Source organism: Callospermophilus lateralis, chromosome 9, assembly GCF_048772815.1.
Source record: "Callospermophilus lateralis isolate mCalLat2 chromosome 9, mCalLat2.hap1, whole genome shotgun sequence".
Classification (NCBI taxonomy): Eukaryota; Metazoa; Chordata; class Mammalia; order Rodentia; family Sciuridae; genus Callospermophilus; species Callospermophilus lateralis.
Window position 1 is genome coordinate 33,361,044 of NC_135313.1, and position 19,170 is coordinate 33,380,213.

General features: G+C 36.0%; 1 protein-coding gene across 1 annotated transcript in view; it reads left to right on the forward strand.

The window, feature by feature from the left end:
• Nucleotides 1-19,170, forward strand: part of Catspert (catsper channel auxiliary subunit tau) — a 165,073-nt gene that overhangs the window by 83,474 nt on the left and 62,429 nt on the right. The window contains 4 exon segments of the mRNA XM_076866836.1: nucleotides 9,251-9,356; nucleotides 11,115-11,193; nucleotides 13,535-13,578; nucleotides 15,024-15,317. Of these exon segments, the coding sequence (XP_076722951.1) occupies nucleotides 9,251-9,356; nucleotides 11,115-11,193; nucleotides 13,535-13,578; nucleotides 15,024-15,317 (523 nt within the window).

Below are 19,170 nucleotides of genomic sequence, written 5' to 3' on the forward strand. Positions count from 1 at the left end.
TTTCCTCCCTTGTTTTTTCATGTTGTCTATGTGTCTTCCTTTCTTGCAGTGTGGATCTGAGATATTATAGTTTCTTCCCTATATTCTTGTAGTATCCGTGCTGATTGTCTATACCTCATTTTGATGTTGGACTTTCAGACTCTGCTGGTATCCCTCAATGTATGCTACTGTATCCAAAAGTAATGGCAGCAATAGCTGAGGTAATTCGAGATAATAGTTAAGGTGCCCCAAGATGGAAGCAATGTCTTACAGAGATGGGGCTGAAAGAGTTGGCCTCACACTCCCTTTGGGATGCCTTCTCTGAAATGCAGCTGCTTCTAGGCCCTGACTGGTGTTAAAAAGTTAGGGGCTATTGCATGGGGAAGGCTATGGCGATGACTACAGTGTCCCAGGATGGAATTGGGTTAGGTTTAGGCTCCCAGGTTGCGGGGGTGGGAGGTGTACTCAGACCTACCCTGGACCTGGGTACTGTGCAAGTTGGTGTGGATGGATCTTGTCAGGGTCTGGGTTCCTGTGATAGTCTCTGGTGGTCAGAAGAGGTGGTCCTGTGCCGAAGGCTGGGCTCTGGTGGGTGTCTGCCCCACTGGTGGATGGGTGGACCTGGGCCTACTGTGAGCCTGGGTCCCACGCAGGCTGGTGTGGGCAGTCTGGGCTGGGCCTAGGCTGCCGCAGTTTGGTCTTGATTTTTTTTGTCATTCTGCCTGTGTAAGTCTTCAGTTGAGACCATTTACATTCAATGTTATTATAGAGAGATTCTTATTAATTTTGGCCTTTTTTTATTAATTGTAACATTAATTTGATCCTGTTTCTCATTTGCTTGGTTACTCTTCAAATAAGTTTTGTTCATTTGTGAGCACTGGGGTTTGTTTTTGATTTCTTCTGTATGGAGTATTTCTTTTAGTAAGTTCTGTAATGCTGGTTTTGTAGTCATGAGATCTTTTAGTTTCTGCCTATCTTGGAAGGTTTTCTTTCTGCTTTAGTTTTGAAGGGTAGCTTTGCTGGATATAACAATCTTAGTTGACAGTTATTTTTGTTCAGTGCTTAGAACACATCATTTCAAATCCTCCTGGCTTTGTGCTGGAAAATTGGAATGAATTTTGATTATCGTGCCTCTAAATATGACCTTATGTTTTTCTCTTGAGGCTTTTACAATTGTATCCTTTTTTTATGTGTTAGGCATTTTAATGTGTCATGGAGAAATTCCTTTTTGATCTTGTCTATTTAGGGTTATGAATGATTCCTGTATCTGGATGTGTATCTCATTCTCAAGGTTTGGAAATTTTTCTGTTTTTATTTCCCTGAAAATGTTACTCTTGCCATTATCCTGCCTCTTACAACTCTCCTCAATTTCAATGATTTAGTGTCTTAATATTGTCCCAGAGTTCTTGTATATTCTGATTATGGTTACTTATTTTCTTTTCTTTAAATCCTGTCTAAATTTTCAAGGTTGGCCACTTTGTCTTCCTGCTCTGAGATTCTCTCTTCAGCTTGGTCGACTCTATTCGAGAGACTTTCAACTGAACATTTTAAAAAATTAATTTATTGTGCCTTTCATTTCCAAGATTCCTGTTTGGTTCTTTTTCAGTTATCTCTATTTCCTTTCTAAATTTCTCATTCATATCCTGAACAGACAATTTATCTGTGTTCTCTCAGAATTCATTGATCATTTTTATAATCATTTTAAAAATTCTTTCATCCACTTCAATACCTTTGAGGTCTGTTTATAGCAAATTATATGCTTTAGGAAGTGTTATATTACCTTGCTTTTCATATTTCTTGTATTCCTATATTGGTTTTTATGCATCTGTTGGGATGGATTTCTCTTCCAGTCTCACATGTGGCCCTTTTTAGGGTTCTGCCTTCTCTTTCCAAAATCTTCTCTAGATTACTTCTCAGAGAGTGATCTAGATTGATATCCCCTTATAGGTTTGTTACCCACAGGCTTTGTGCTAATTTTTTCTTTTTGCTCTTAGCAGTGAATGTCTGTGTATGTGAACTGAGGGCCACCCCCTAGCCATTCCTACTGGGTACCTGGTCATTAGTTTGGGCTTTTTTCTCTTCTATTCTTTGTATTAAAGTATAGTTGAAATTTCAATGTTAATTTGTGTGTGAAGCAAGGTATTCTGTGTTTTGGGTTAGTTTAGCAACATAGTTCCTATGGGTTTCCAGCACTTCACAGAATAGGAGTAAATAAATAATAGCAAAAACTGATGCATTAATATAAATACCTAGTTTCTAGGATGACATCTATAATGGTAATTCCCACAGTGAAAACCAGTCAACAAACAAACAAGGAATGGTGGAATCAGCAAATGTCAACAGCAAAAACAATAAATAACCATGAACTAAATCTGGCATTAAAGCAAACAGCAGGTGTCAACTGAATATCATCCAAAGTAGTAATAATTGCAACAACATGAATAGTGGAGAAAGGAGTTATATAAAGCAATTAGTTCTAAAAGATGGTACAAACAGTTCAGCAAGGGAAACAATGTGATACGAAGCTAGAAGAGGGTTTACAGTGTCTAAAAAGTGAACAGAGAAATGTCCCTGATACTTCCAAGAGAAACCACATATGGTCAGCAAGACCCTGACCTGTCCTGGCAGATGGCACTACTAGTAGAGGAAAGCTTGTGCGGGAGTGCTTAATAATAATGATCTCAAAGGATTTTAGAGTTGTAAATTTTTCCTGAGTTAATTTGAGCCTGACCTCATAGACCTACAAATCTTCCTAATCTCCTACACTGATAAACTTGATCTGCTTTTCACTGATATAATTATGAGTTACTGGCTTCATGTTTTTCAGAGACTGGCTGAAATTTTAATTTCTTTTGTGCTAATTGTTTACAAGATGTAATGCTTTGCTGTTTTGTTTATTGTTGTCTTAGCATGATCCCTGTCCTATGTATGAGTTGTCCAGTCACCCACCAGATGCCACTGTGGACTTCTGGACTGCCCTAATGCTGAATATCCTTAATTGTTTAAGCCCTACCTAATAGAGAAAAAGAATTTTGGTTTACTTCCCCCAACTTTGCCCTCTTTTCAGCAGGAAGCAGCTTGGAGATGTCATTACCCATTTTTCTATAGAAATGGGATGTGGAAATTGACAATGGGGTAATGTAACAGTGGTCCACTTTATGCTTTGAATATAGCCCTTGCTTCTCTGCACTGCAACTTATTTTTTAAATGGACATGTTTCTTTATCTTTTTCTCTCTCTACTCCTCCCCTAATCTTTTCCCTCCCTAATATCAAGGGAAAAAAGATTACTTTTCTTCCCCATAGTAGGAAGTTATCTGCTTCTAAGTACACACCCACCATAGGAATAAAGTAATCCAGACATTGGGGATGGTACCAGAAGATCTCAGAAATTATTATCTGCCAAATTAACAAGTGAATTGTTACATTCCACATGTTCCAACAGGGAACATGTGGAATGTAATCTTTGAATCACCTCTTTGAAAGCCCCCTGATGGGCAGCTTCTAAGATAGGAGTCCCCTGTGTTTCTCCTTTGCTAGCAAAATAATGAATCTTTTTCCTTTTTCTCATTAAAAAAAAAACAAAAAAGAAAAGGAAATAATGGATGGTCACTGCCTATGCCCATCTGTCCTTTCCATTTTTTTTGAGGTATATGCTAAGAGAGAGAAAGAGCAAGGGCTGGGGGTTGTTAACCCCTTTCTCTTTTTTGTGTTGCTCACCAAACTGCCAGTTGGAGTATCTAAAACTGAAGCTGGTTGAAATAGTTCTCAGCTTGCCTTCTGACCAGTATAGGGTAGGATGTCAATTGGAGTTTTTCCTGGATACACCAGATCAAATGTATTTCCAGGGTGAGGCTGCTGCAGAGTTACCAAAAGGAAGTTTTGGTGGCTAAGGCTTGGATCTAGTCAGGCTGTGGGGCTTTTTTTGGGTGGTATCTGCTCTGGAGAGATTAAATTAATACACACCTAGGGCTCAGCAGATGCCAGTCTCTTCTGGGAGTCTGAATCCCAGAATCTTTCCACAAATTTTGCTTGTGGGGCAGGGGCAACAAATTTCACCCTTTCTTCTGCCCACAAACAGGCTTTCAAGACTTAGTCCCTGAACATATTCACACCTACATATTCAGATTTCCTACCCTATTCAATTGGTCACAGAAGCCTCTAGACGTAGGGAAAAGCAAGTTGGACTCTCCTTTATTTTTCTTACTTTGAATCCCTCTGGGTACCTTTTCTGTGTTTTTGTTTCATTCATATCCTGGCAGGTAAACCCTAAGCCACATGGTAGGCACTTAAGTGCTGGGAGAGTATGGCATTGTTTGCCATGAACTCCTGGGCTCCGCAGCAGCAAGCTACAGCATGAATTCCTCAAATGCTTCTCGCCTCAATTCTCCACTTGCCAGTTGAACACTTTTCAAACACCAGTTTATGTTGCAGCCTCTGAATCAGCTAAGTTACATGTTTTCTGTGCCAAATCTCTCCATTGTGTTTCTCTCCCATCCCTATATGGTAGACTAGAACTATTGCCACTGCCACTGGTGTAGCTGGCTTGGCTTCAATGTATCCTTTCTTTAATAGATTCAAATATCTAAATCTCTTAGACACTCTGACTGTCCAAATATTGAATTTTAGTGACATCCCTCTTTTACCTACCACACTGACAAGCAGTTTTCCCACTTTTGAATCCCAAGTAAGGGAGTGACAGAATGCAGCCTTCCTCTAACCCACCATCCTAAATCCCCTCATCAGCTCTTACATGAATTCTTTGTACTCAACTACTATTTAAATGAACAAACCCCTCCCAATATCAACTGCTTTTCTCAAATTGGCTCTCTGTGTTCTCCAGTGACCTCCTATTTAGGGGGTCTGTTGTTCTCAGGGCTCTCATATTACTCTTTGCTTTCTCCCTCATATATGTTGATGCCATGAAGGTCTTATGTGTGTATATACTTTCCTGTATGGTTTCTTATAAATGTTGTCCATAGGCTTTTGGGTTTGCTACCTCAATATTCTTTATAATTTTATGTGGGGAGTTAAGATGATTCAAAAATCATGCTGCCTTTGCTGCTACCACCTTCCCAGAAGTTCCCTCTCATATCTGTTTCACTGTTTTCATATTTAAAATTATTTATATTTAATTTATAGTATCTCTCAGGTAATTTATTTAGACAATCGTTTCATCTACAAATAACAGCAGTTTCATTTCTTTATCCCCAAACCTTATCCTCTAACTTTGTTTTCTTGACATATTACATTAGCTATAAGCACCAATCAGGGTCTGATAAAAGTGGTAACAGTGGAGCTCTTTTTTTTCCTTCATGATCTTTAAAAGTAATGCTTCTAATATTTAACATTGAAGAACATTATTTATATAGGTTCTTTTGTGTATATGTGTGTGTGTGTGTGTGTGTGCATGCATATGTGCATGTGAGCTGCAGCCAGTTAACTATATTGTTGAATATTATTCCTAGTGATCTAAGAATTTTTTAAAAAAATCATGAGTGGATGTTGAATTTTGTCTAATGATTTTTTTCTCTTTCAGTCAGTTAAATGACATTTAAATTATATTTTCTAATGTTAATATCAAAACACCCTTGTATTCTTGGGATGAATTGACTTGTTCATTGTATATTATTTTGTTTCTACAATACTGGATTTTTCATACTGAAACTATATTTTATTCATTTATGTTTATGAATGATATTAGCCTAAAATGTCTTTGTCAGATTTTATTGTCAAGGCCATAGTGTCCTCATGAAATGAATTGGAAAACATTCTCTTTTCCATTTAATTTTTAATGACTGCATCCTTAGATTACTCAAGCCTTGCCGCAGTCTGGCTGGGCACAGTTCAGGAGCCACTTGTCAAAAGAAACTAACTTTATTTTTAGAACCACACAAGCCAAACAAAACAGCTCCTCAGGAAAAAACCCTCAGAGCCCAACTGCCACCACCGGCTTCCCACAGGCCACACTCCCCAACCCAGCCTCTTCCTCCCACAATCCTCCTGCTCTTGAGGCCGATTGGCTGGGTCGCATGGGTGGAGCCAAAAAAGTCCCCCAATGAGCAGCTCCGTGGTCTGAAAAGGTAGGGAAACAGCCCAATGAGCATCACCGCAGAGGAGCCATACAGCTAGATGTTGCTAGATGTTGCTGGGGCCCCTGTGAGCCAATCATCAGCTAATAGTCTGAAAGGGCAGGGAAACAGCTTAATGAGCATCTCCACAGAGGAGCCAATCAGCTAGGTGTTGCTGGGGCCGCTGTGAGCCAATCATCAGCTGGCAGTCTGAAAGTTTGCTGGAGCCCCTTCGGCTGTGGCTCTCAACATCTCCCCCTCTCTGTTTTAAACAACAAACATGTGGCTTAGGGACCGTGCCTGCCTTAGGTTGTCCAATAGTAATTGGATCTTACCCGTCACTGACTACCAGTCCAGTATACAGCCACACCTGTGTAGAGGTCTTCGTACCAGCGGGGGGGTGAGGTTCTTTGCCTCACCTCTGTTGGCCCCCAAATTTTAGCTGAACGATCATGACCAGCAGAAGGGAGGAAGATACACCAAGCCAGCTGACGGCTCCTTTTGGAAAAATTGTACCACCGATGACACCATCAGCATAAATACCCCAACACTACCAGAAGTCACTGCACCAACAGATAGTTCACGATGCATACAAGTGAGTTCACAATGCATATAAGTGATACATAGTCCAGGCAAGTTCTGCAAGCAGTTCAGTGATGGCTATTGCAGAAGCTGTAGATTGGTTTTATCTTTGTCTTCATGCACTGGGATGAAGATAGGAATTCTGGCAATAATGGCTAAAGAAAAATTATATAACATTATATAACATTCCAGAAGGCACTAAAAGAAAACAATTTTCTTAACAATTTACATTGTCTTCACTGAAGATAGGAATTCTGGCAATAATGGCTAAAGAAAAAATTATGTAACATTCCAGAAGGCACTAAAAGAAAACAATTTTCTTAATAATTTACATTGTCTTCACCGGCACTGGGATGAAGATAGGAATTCTGGCAATAATGGCTAAAGAAAAAATTATGTAACATTCCAGAAGGCATTAAAAGAAAACAATTTTCTTAATAATTTACATTATCTTTAAGAGAATTATTAAATATAATGAAAAGGAAAGGTGAAAGTAAACAAACAGATCTGTTAACCTCCTTTTTTGTTCACATTTTAAAACAATCCTCAACAGCTGTTTACCCAATTTAAATTAAACCATTTAAATCACGTGAATAAAAAAAAAATATTTGGATCCATTTTTTCATGAGCGCTCATCATATATGACATATGGACATACGTACATTCAAACACAAAACACAAGTGTGCACACATAATACATACGACACATAACATAATAGTAAAGGCCTTATAACTTTTTACAGGTGAAATCTCCATTGCAATGTTTAAAAACTCTATAGTCAAAAATAGAACTGATCAGCAAAACATTAACCTAGGTCTGTATGAGCTCAAAAAAACCAAAATATGGGAAAGGGCAATAATAAAATAGATATTGAAAAAAGCATTCTGGTTCTGTCGCAGATGTAAGAATAACCAAACTGGAGTTCTGAATATCACATCTTCTTTTTGGTCTGTAGAAATCGCTTTAGTTAATCGGTCTGGAATCCAAATCAGCTGCTGTTCTCCCTGTGGAAACACATAAACAGACCCCCGACTCCAGGCAATCACTGGGTCAGGACCTTAGTTAATCTCTCTGGAATCCAAATCGGCTGCTGTTCTCCCTGTGGAAACACACAAACAGACCCCCGACTCCAGACAATTACTGGGTCAGGACCTTTCCATTGTCCTGTTAGAATATCCTTCCAAAGTACCTTGGGCTTATGTACATTTTTTGGACACATATGCCTTTCCGCAGCACAGCCCTGATGAATCTAAATTTAAAAAGTTTAGAGTAAAAAGGGTTATTTTAAGTTTATCTTTGGGGAATATATACCCCTTCCCAATTCCTTCTTTTTGCTTTAATAAGTACATTTTAATAGTTTGATGAGCTCTTTCAACTATGCCTTGTCCCTGTGGATTGTATGGGATTCCTGTTATATGAGTAATGCCAAATGATGAGCAAAATTGTTTAAAAGAGGTTGAAGTATAACCAGGAGCATTATCTGTTTTGGAACGCCCACAGTGGCAAAATTTTGTAAGCAATGAGCTATAACATCTTTAGTTTTTTCTCCGGCATGAAGGGAGCCCATCAAAAATCCAGAAGAAGTATCAACTGTAACATGCAAATATTTCAATTTTCCAAATTCTGGCAAGTGTGTGATGTCCATCTGCCAAATATGGTTAGGTATCAGTCCTCTAGGATTGACTCCAAGATTAACTTGTGGTAAAAAGCCTTTTGAAATTTCTTGGATTAAAGGCTAAATTCCTTTTATTAAAAACTGTTTTTCTGTTTTTGTTTATTTTTTGCAGTGGTGGGGATTGAACCCAGGGCCTTCCACATGCTAGGCAAGTGCTTTACTACTGAGTTAAACCCTAACCCCTTAAACCTGTTTTAAGGAAACTTTCATATTATACATTGATTAATTTATAAAATATGTATGTAGAGTGCTATGAACTGAATTTTTTGGCTTGCTCATCCTAATTCATATGTTAAAAACCTAATCCTCAATATTACGGTATTTGGAGGTGGAACCTCTGAGAGATAATTAGGAATAGTTTAGGTTTGATGATGAAGCCCTATAGATGGGACTAATGCCCTTGTTAAAAGAAGAAACATGAGATCCATCTCTCTCCACTCTGAGATACAAGAAGATGGACATCTGAAACCAGAAAGAGTACCTTACCAGATACTGGATTTGCTGGCACCTTGATATTGGACTTCTCAGCCTATAGAACTGTGAGAAATAGGTATCTGTTGTTTCTGTTGTTTAAGTTACCCAATCTGTAGCATTTTGTTCTAGCAACCCAACCTGACCAGGGTGTGCGGTTAAAAACACTTAGAATGATATGTATTGAATAATTTCTGAAACATGTTTATATTACCTAGATATTTATGTGTCAGATTAAGATATACAATACCACCAATATCATATGCCCTTTTGACAATCTCCCTAATCATCTTCAGGTAACTACTTCACTCATTTTTGTTGTAAGCATTCCATTCTTTTGACTGTATCCCTAGACAATATAGTATGTGTGTCTCTTTTAGAACTTTTTAGAATTGTATCATACTATGTGAATCATAACATTCATATTCTTTTGTTACTGACTTATTTCATCTATGACTGATTACTTTCTTTAGGCTGGAAAAAATGAAAAAAGAATATAGAAATCTGGGTACATGGAAAGAAAAAGTTGACTATTTAGAAAACATTCTGAACCCAAAATTGGAACCTAAAGCATCTTCGGTAATTGGCATAATACATTCTTCCACCTGGAGCTTTGAATACTTTTTTAAAGGAAATATTATTGTCATTAATAGTGAGGATCATATGTCGCTTATTTTTGGAGAGCATGTAAAATGTTATTCTTGGCCCACACACTTTCCTATTTTGATAATGTTCCATTCTCTAAGTATTTAATGATAAATTATTAGGTTTAACAATATTGATCCATTTAAAATGTACAGTTTAATGGCCTTTATTGTGTCCACCATCACAATCAACTTGAGAATATTTTACTCTCAAAAGCACACCCATACCCTTTAGCCAGCACTCACTCAATCCACCCATTGTCCTCCAGCTCTATGCAACAATAACCAACTTTCTTCTCTATAGATTTACCTGTCCTACACATTTCATATAAATGGAATCACAACAATATGTTGTCCTTCGTGATTTTCCTTTTCAGTTGCCATAATGTTTTCAAAATTTATTCTTGTTGTAATATGTATAAGTATTCCATTTCTTTTTATTTCCAAATGACATTCCATTGAATGGATATGCCATCTTTTGGTTTATTCATAATCATAAGCTGATGGACATTTGCATTGTTTTCACTGTTAAGCTAGTTTGAATAATAATGCTTTTGGACATTCATGTGCAAGTATTTTGTGTGAATGTATGTCTTTATTCTCTTGAGTACCTAGGAGTAGAAGCTGCATCATATGGTAATTCTCAGTTTAAATTTTTGAAAAAGTATCAAATTGTTTTCCACAGTAGTTTTGTATTACCTTATGTTTCAATCAGTAGAGAGTTCCAAGTCTTCACTAACTCTTATTATTTTCCATTTTATTACTATTATTACTATAGCCATCTTTGTGGGTTTGACATGGTGATTTATTGTGCTTTTGATTTGCATTTTTCTATAGATTAATGTTGTGAGCATCTTTTCATATGTTTACTGGCCATTTCTTTCTCTTCAGATCTTTGCCAATTTTTAAGTTAAATGATTTGTCTTTTTAATACTAGATCCTTGTCATATAGGAGTAAAGGTTAATATTTAGAAATACAACCTCACCTATACTGACCTGGAAATAAAGAATTTATAGCTATCTCAGTGAAAAGATGAAACATTGACTGAGATCATAACCCTGAAAAAGTAATCATAACATTAATATTTTCATGTGTTTCAATTTCTCTGTAATAGGCAGAGTTCATGTTGCTACAGGAACAATTAAGTATTTTTTAATACAGAAGTAATACTTTAGGGAAAATTTGGAGGGTTATTAATTAAAAGAACTATGGACTTTGGGTTGTGAATGAAAGATCAGTATTTTATAAAAAGCCCATTGTCATTCTGTCTTTTAACTATTTTTAAACCCAATTTTCCTTAGAATTTTATAAAAATATACATCCTTTTTCAAGTCATAAGCCATAATGGATTACAATAAAAATAATAATTTGTTACCTACGGGTACCCTTTCTTAGTCCTTGAAGTTACAATATTATATAATTTACCCTATGTGTATCATGTACATTCATTATTCAAATACTCTACCCATTATTGGATATCTTCTCTCTAGAATATCAACTCCTCTTTAAAATGGTAGTTTTTGGATTGAATTTCTTACAAATACTTCTCTGTCTTATCCTCTGTCCTTTGTATATTTAGCAGGGGATGGGGGAGAATATTGCATTAAAAAGAAGTTATGAAAATAAGGAACTAAAACCTAATTCTCCTTAAATATTTTCCCCAATATTTTTTCTTTCTTTCTGTGATTTTAGGAAAGTAATTTAGATGAAGACCTTGAAAGTGAGAGTAATGATTTAGATGAAGAGAAGCCTGAAAATATCACAACATTATGTAAGAAATGAACTTGATTTCTATGTTTATTATGAAGATAATTAAAATCAAGGTGTTATATCACAAAAATTAGTAATTTGTTCTAAGTAAGTGTTATGGTTTTGTGAGAAGTTCCCCAAAAGCTCACGTGTGAGACAATGCAAGAAAGTTTAGTGGTGAAATCATTGGGTTATGAAAGGTTTAACCTAATCAGTATATTAATCCTCTGAGAGGAATTAACTGGGTGGAACTGTAGGAAGGTAGGGTATGTCTGGAGGGGAGTGGAGAGTCATTGGCCTTGTGCCTTTGGGGTTTATATTTTGTCTGTGGTGAGATGGGAGCTCTCTTTCTCCTTCTCCCTTTCTCCCTCCCTCTCCCCCTCCTTCTCTCTCTCTCTCTCTCTCTCTCTCTCTCTCTCTCTCCCTCTCCCTCTCCCTCTCCCTCTCCCTCTCCCCTCTTCCTCTCCCCCCTTTCTCTACCTCTCCCCCTCTCCTCCTCTTCTCCTCTACTCTTCTCTCCCTCTCCCTCCATCCTTTCTTCTCCTTCCTGGTGCTATGTCCTGAGCTACTTTGCTCCGTCGTATTCTTCTACCAGGATGTTCTGCCTCACTTCTGGCCCTGAGAAATGGAGTTGGCCATCTGTGGACTGAGACCTCTGAAACTATGAGCCTCAAATAAACTTTTCTGCCTTTGAAATTGTTCTTATCAGAACTTTTGGCCACAGTAGTGAAAAAAAAACTGACTAAAACAGAAATTGATACCAAGAATTGGGGTCATTTCTGTGGCTAACCTGACCACGTGGTTTAGAAGCTTTTAGAGTGTTTTGGAATTTGGGAGGAATTTTTTTGTTATTATTGTATCAGAGATTGAATCCAGAGAATGCTTAACCACTGAGCTATATCCCTAGCCCCTTTGTTTATTTTATTTAGAGACAGGATCTCACTGAGTTGCTTAGTACCTTGATAAACTGGCTGAAGCTGGCCTTGAACTTGCAATCCTCCTGCCTTAACCTCCCAAGCCACTGGGATTATAGACTTATGCCACTTCATTCCACTATGGAAAGAATTTTGAAATATCTAGAGATGCAATCTGGGAATGTTCTAGATTATTTTAGGTTGAGCTTAATGGGTGATTCTGGTGGGAGTTCAGAAGACCAGAATGTCAATACAACTATGGACAGTAAAGACTGGGCTTGTGAGATTTTATAGGAGAAGGAGGACTCTGTTGGAAATTGGACTAGAAGCCATTTGTATTATATTCTAGCTAAGAAGTTGCCTGAATTTTTGCTCATATCGTAGACTCCTACTCAGAGTAATTAGTCAAGAAAAATAAATAGCAGGATTTCAAATTGGAAAGAATGAAGGAAAATTTTCTTTTCTGATGTCATAATCTTATATGTAGAAAATCCTAAAGCCTCTAGAAGAAAAACCCCATTAGAACTAATTCATGGATTCAGTGAGGTTTTAGGATACGAAATCAGCATACAAAAATCTGAACACCACCATGAACTATCTGAAAAGGAAAATGGATTAAAGACTTAAACATAATTCCTGAAACTCTAAAACCCCTAGAAGAAAATAAAGAGGAAAAATTCAATGACATTGGTGTGGGCAATAATTTCTTTAATAGACAAAAAGCACAAGGCAACAAAAGCAATAGAATGGGGCTACCTCCAGCCAAGAAGCTTCTGTGCAATAATAGAAACAACAGAGTGAATAGATAACCTTCAGAAAGGGAAAAAATATTTGCAAATCATATATCTGATAAGGGATTCATATTTAAAATATATAAGGAATAACTTCAACTCAAGCAATAACAACAAACTAACTCAATTAAAAAATAGGCTAAGGACCTGAGTACATACTTCTTTGAAGAAGATATACAAATGATCAATAGGTGTTTGAAAATATGCCCAACATCTTTAATCATCAGGGAAATGCAAATCAGAATCAAAATGAGATACTATACTATCTCACAGTTGTATTAGTATAGCTGTTATCAAAAAGTTCAAAGATCACACATTTTGTCAGGGGTGTAGAGAAAGTGGGACCCTTGTACACTATTGGTGGGAATATAAAATGGTGTAGGCACTTTTGAAAATAGCATATTTATTAAAAATAACAGGAAAATCTTATCCCTTCATGCATGTTTTGATTTCATCCCCATACTTGTTTGATTATTACTCATCCATCTTCCCAGAGATTCATCACCCTATTTTAACTAAGCAGTGTTTATGTTAGGATAGGTGCTTTGACTTAAGTTGATGTATGTTTGTAGTGAGGAAAATTATTGTGTACATAAATATAAATAATGTTTTTATTGTTTTGTGTAACAAAGTACTTCTATTTGCTTTTTTTAAATAGATATCCCTGTTAAAAACAATGAACCTGAAATTACTCCAAGTGAGGTAAGGGAAGTTGGAAGAAAATGTCTAATAGTCATTATTTTATGAAGGGGTGAAATGCTTGTTTTTTGTTTTGTTTTGTTTATACTAGGAATTGAATCTAGGGCACTTAACCACTGAGCCACATCCCCAACCTTTTTGTACATTTCATTTAGAGACAGGGTCTCACTAAGTTGCTTAGGGCCTTGCTAAGTTGCTGAGGCTGGCTTGGAACTTGTGATCCTCTTGCCTCAGCCTCTAGAGTCGCTGGGATAACAGGCATGTTCCACCACACCCAGCAGGGGTGAAACATTTGTGAATGGAGAAATAGTTACATATGTACAGAAAAAAAGCACCTGAGAAATTATTCAGTTGTTTCATGGTTATTTCTATATGAGAACATTTATACCATTGTACATTTTTTTAAAGTTAAATTGCCCTCTGGAAATATTGGTTTCAGCATAAAACAGTAGCCCTTAAGAATATATATGAAGATAGGAAACAAAAGGTTTTCAGAAAGGGAAGAAAGGAAGATAAGAACAAAGTATGAAATTCTACATAAGACCTTAGACATGGTTGCCATAGACCTACCCACATTCTGGGCTCTTTCTTACCAAATCTTTTAATTTATCATATTATAAACTTTGTTCATGGAATAATATCATGTATTTTACAGTAAAAATCAGCAAAAAGAAATTCACTTAATATAATTTGCTCTTCAGCTAATTTTATAGCAGGCATCCATTCTATTATAACAGTAGATCCCATGTAAACAATAGGAAAATTTTTTTTTTGTACTGCTTGACAAGTAGGATTTAATGATTTCCATTTTTTGGTCAGAGGCTCATAGATACAAATTTGAAGAATCAGTGTGTACTGTCTTTCCCAGTTCAAGGAGAGAAGGAAAAAAGTGAATACATTGAATTTTTCATAAAGCTGAATTTATTTAACTAAACAGGCTATCCTTTACTTTATGACATGTTTCTTTGTAGTACTTTGCTACTTAAATTTCCTTTCTTTTATATAATATCTTGTTATTTTATAATATTGTTCTTTGTGTTATTATGCTATTAAAATTTCCCATGTTTCATAACATATTGGTGATAGTATAACACTAAAATGTCAGATCCCAGATTTTCTTTTTAAAGATGTTACTGATTATAAAATCCTGACGTAAGAGAACCATTATTTTATAAGCCACTGTTTTATCATTATATATATATATAATATATATATATATATATTATAATATATATATATATAATATATAATATATATATATATATTCTATAACGCCATGATTCCAGAATTAGAGAATTTCTCATTCCTTTTGTTAATTAATGTAGTCATTACCATGTAGTCATGGTAACATGATAAAGGATAAGGGTACAATTGATTTTAATTTGTTTTCAGTACTTTCTAGTGAATAACATTTAATTAGTAGCCTGTTTTATTGCTATATTTTCTAGTTGCTGGGTGATGATAATAAAGAAGGCATACCTACATCAACTTCGAGCCTATTGGACCAAGATTATTCAATTCTTGCTACTCCTGAGAGTGTTATGTCAACACCTCTGCCCTCAGACTCTCTACTGCCCTCTATTCCTAGGCAGGAAAAAACCCTACTGAACAAAATACCATTTTTCAGTGAAGGCCAATCAGAAGTCATGCCAGAGGAAAGGAGAAGTATACCATTTCTATCAGATGCAAAATCAGATGACACACATCGAAGCATTTTAAAAGCAATTTCAGCTCTATCAGAGGTAAAGTTGAGTAGTATCTGTATGGAGCCAGAGACAATAAGGAGGAGGAATTTGACTTCATCTTCAAGAGGAACTAGGTGGCAAAGCTGCTATCTAACCTTAACTGAAGGGAAGAGCACAAGCTTAGCTTCCCCAGATTTGAAATTGAAAGGTAGCTTTCAACGCCATGATTTAGAAGATCTTGAATTAGCCTATCTTCATATTTGAAGTTCAGACTAGTGGGAAAATGAATTATTTTTTAAAATATTAAAGACAAATAAATTGAAAATATATTCATATGTCTCTAAGTAGAAATGTGTCTAAGTGTATTAAATATTTCTACACCCAGTTTTTACTGATAAATGAGGAAAACTTGAAGAAAAAGCAAAGTGATCTGAGATACAAATTATACAAACTAATCTCCTAGGCTCATGCAAAATTCTGCTGAAAGTGTAACTTTTTTAAAGTTCATTTTTAAAATTAACATCAGTAGCAAAATATAAATTCAAAGGAAATGTAAAAGCCTGGGGAGTTATTTCAGTAGAAAAATTAATGAAACTGTTTTATTTTCTGTTACAGAAAATAGTATATGTTATCCTTGTTACATATAATGTTATACTTTTAAAAGAATATAAATTAAAGGTACACCAGAGTAAAGCCTTTCTCAAAATGATAGTATTTTGTTTAGATCTTTGCATCCCATTTGAATCACTATTACGGGTAGCTCTTTTTATTTTGGTACCAGAGATGAAACCAGGGATGCTCTACCACTGAGCTACATCCCCAGTCCCAGTGCTGTCCCACCTTTATTTTTTATTTTGAGACAGAGTCTTGTTAGGTTGCTCAAGTTGGCCTTTAACTTTGTGATACTTCTGTATCAACCTCCAAAGTAGCTGGAATTACAGGTGTGTACTATAGGTAGCTCTTTAAAAAACAGTATTAAAAGGTGTATGGATCAAGTAAGGGTTCTAAGTAAGGCTCTGCTTCTAAATATTTCAGCTAGCTTTGTCACCTAAATCTGTAGACCTATTTCCTCATCCTTTGATATATCAGACCAGATCATTTCTAAATTCCCTTCCAAATTTCAAAAGATACAATTTTATTAAATATCTCTAGCTAGGGAGTTATTCTTTTTACTAAACAAGAAAGTAATGCATGATCATATAAAATTTAGAAAGTTTATGTTTTATTTTTTCTATTTATAGATCTATATTTATCTTCATTATGCCTATATATACTTTAATTTTACAACTTGGATAAAACTATACGTATAATTTTATATTTTGCTTTTTTGAGTTAACATTATAAACACACCTGAATTTTCAAAAATTTGTAAGATGCAAAATATCCTCAAGTATGGTTATTCTATGATTGTTTTAAGACAGTTTCCATTTTTTAAAGTTTGAAATTGGTGTTCTTTTACTATTTATTTGAATATGTGATTATCTAATAATACAGAAATGGCATGTTGACAAATTACTGTCCAGAAAGATTGTACGACTTTACATATTCACCAGCAGTATTTGAGTATTAACAGTCTCTAAATAATGATTAAAACCTTTTCATGCTTAATAGTCATTTTCATTTTCCCTATAAGTAGAAGACCATGTCCTTTGTCTATTTTTTCCTCTTTTGAAGACATATGGATTATATATTTTTAAATTATTTCTGTTTAAGAATAGTGACAACTTGCATAGTCAAGTACTTTTCCATAGTTTGTAGTTTGCCTTTGATTTTATTCAGTCTGACTTCCAAAATGTTCATTTTTCATTTGATAAGTAATTTATTGCTGTACAACAAACCACTCTAAAACTTAGTGACTTAAGACAGTTATTATCTCTCAAGATTTTGTGGGGCTGACTATGCTTAGCTGGGCACTTTTGCTTCACATGATATTGGATATTTGTTGGACTTGTGGTCATTCAAGGGCTTGATTGGGTTGAAATACTTAACAGTGGTTCACTTGCATGATTGACACTTTGATGGGAACAGCTGTAAGGCTGGGCTGAGCTGGGCTGTTTGGACATCTAGTTTGATACTGCATATACTTTCTCAGGAATTGGCCCTCAACCTCTCCCTGTGATCTCTTGTGGTCTATGTGGTCTTTTTAACCAGGCAGTTGAACTTATGTGGCAGCTGAGGCCTTCCAAATTACAGAAATAGAAGCTTCAGGACCTCTGAAAACTTTGGCTTCACACTAATTCAGGTTTATCTCCTCTGAATCTGTTAGTTATAGCAAGTGCCAGGCTTAGTTCAGTATGGAGGGGACCACAGAAGGGTATAAATCTTGGGAGGTGTGGTTCATTGGGGACCATATTTGGAGATTAACTACAGATTTTTAATTACTTAGCAAGTAATTTTCATCCCACATGCAAAATATATTTATTTCCCTTCCCAGATCCTCAGTCTTCATGCTATTACTGCATTAAGCTTGGGCTTGAAATACAGAATTTCAGCATCTAAACCAAGTCCAGATGAGAGAGGCTCCTTGGTTGTGTTACCTCTCAGTTTTGAAATCTGTGAATTTATCAGTTTTCTGTCCCCTACATACAATAATGAGTCCAGAACAGAAAAATTGGAATAGAAACGTAGGATTCCAAAGATGGAGGAGGGCCAACGTGAAACATGTAGCTGTCAGTAGACCATAATTATTCTGAAGTTCTTGGCTTTCCCTTAGATTAATTCTTTTTCCATAAGGAAGAACTTCTGTTTGTAGTTGAATATCTTTTTAATTTGTGTTCTGCCTGAAAGTTGGGGGGTTTGAGTGTCTCTTTTTACTTTAAATTGTTCCTGTTCTTTTTTTGAGGGGGTATCAAGTATTGAACCTCAGGGATACTCAACCCCTGAGCCACATCCCCAGTCCTATTTTGTACTTTATTTCTAGACAGGGTCTCATTGAGTTGCTTAGTTAGTGCCTTACTTTCCCTGAGGCTGGCTTTGAATTTATGATCCTCCTGCCTCAGCCTCCTGAGCTATTGGGATTATAGGTGTGTGCCATGGTGCCCAGCTCTTCCTGTTCTTTTCAGTTTAAGACACTATGATTCTTTCAAAGATTTTGTAGTCATTTTATGTAATAAATTCTGATCTTAATTAGGCAATTATCATACCCCTGTATATCTTTAAGAAAGGCCTATATTTCCTTGAGTTGAGAATCATAGAACTGTGACACAACATCCTTAAGAATTTTAGAAATGTTCCTGTCTAGCAGAGAGGGATTGAGATGCTACCTAAAATTCTGAGAATGAATTTTATCTTCCTCAGTGGGTCTATGAGGTACATCCTTACATCTTTTTGAGGTTTTAACAACAAATCTTATATCCATACCCCTGTGATCTTGGCCTTGACACCACACTTTACTGGTATTGCTGTAGATTTGGTCTTCACCCTGAGGTCATTTCCTACTTTGATGGTCATTTACTAGGAGAGGTGTGTATGAGACACACTTTTATATTCCAGAAAAATTCTGGTTCATAAATATTTCTCCTGGATTCTGCTTGAAAAGGTCACTTTTTTTAATTTGTATTTTGTAATCGACATCTAAAAGAATCCATTTGTCATTTTCATCATTTCTGTAAAATTTCTGTAGCCAAATTTCTGTAACCAAATACTCTGTATTTCTGTAGCCAAATACTGTAAATTTCTGTAGCCAAATACTCAGTGCTTTTATTTCCCGTTAACACAGGGAGCAGGGTTGCCACACTTTTCACAACTAGAAAAAGTTGGTTACCATTTTTGTCCCTAGTAAAAATTACCTACATGTCCTTCCAGCATTATCTAACAGTTTTATTGAAGCTCCCTCAGCTATTGTCTAACATGCAGTCCTCAAATAAATTGCACTGTTTAGGTTTTTGTTGTGGCAGCAATCTATCTCTAG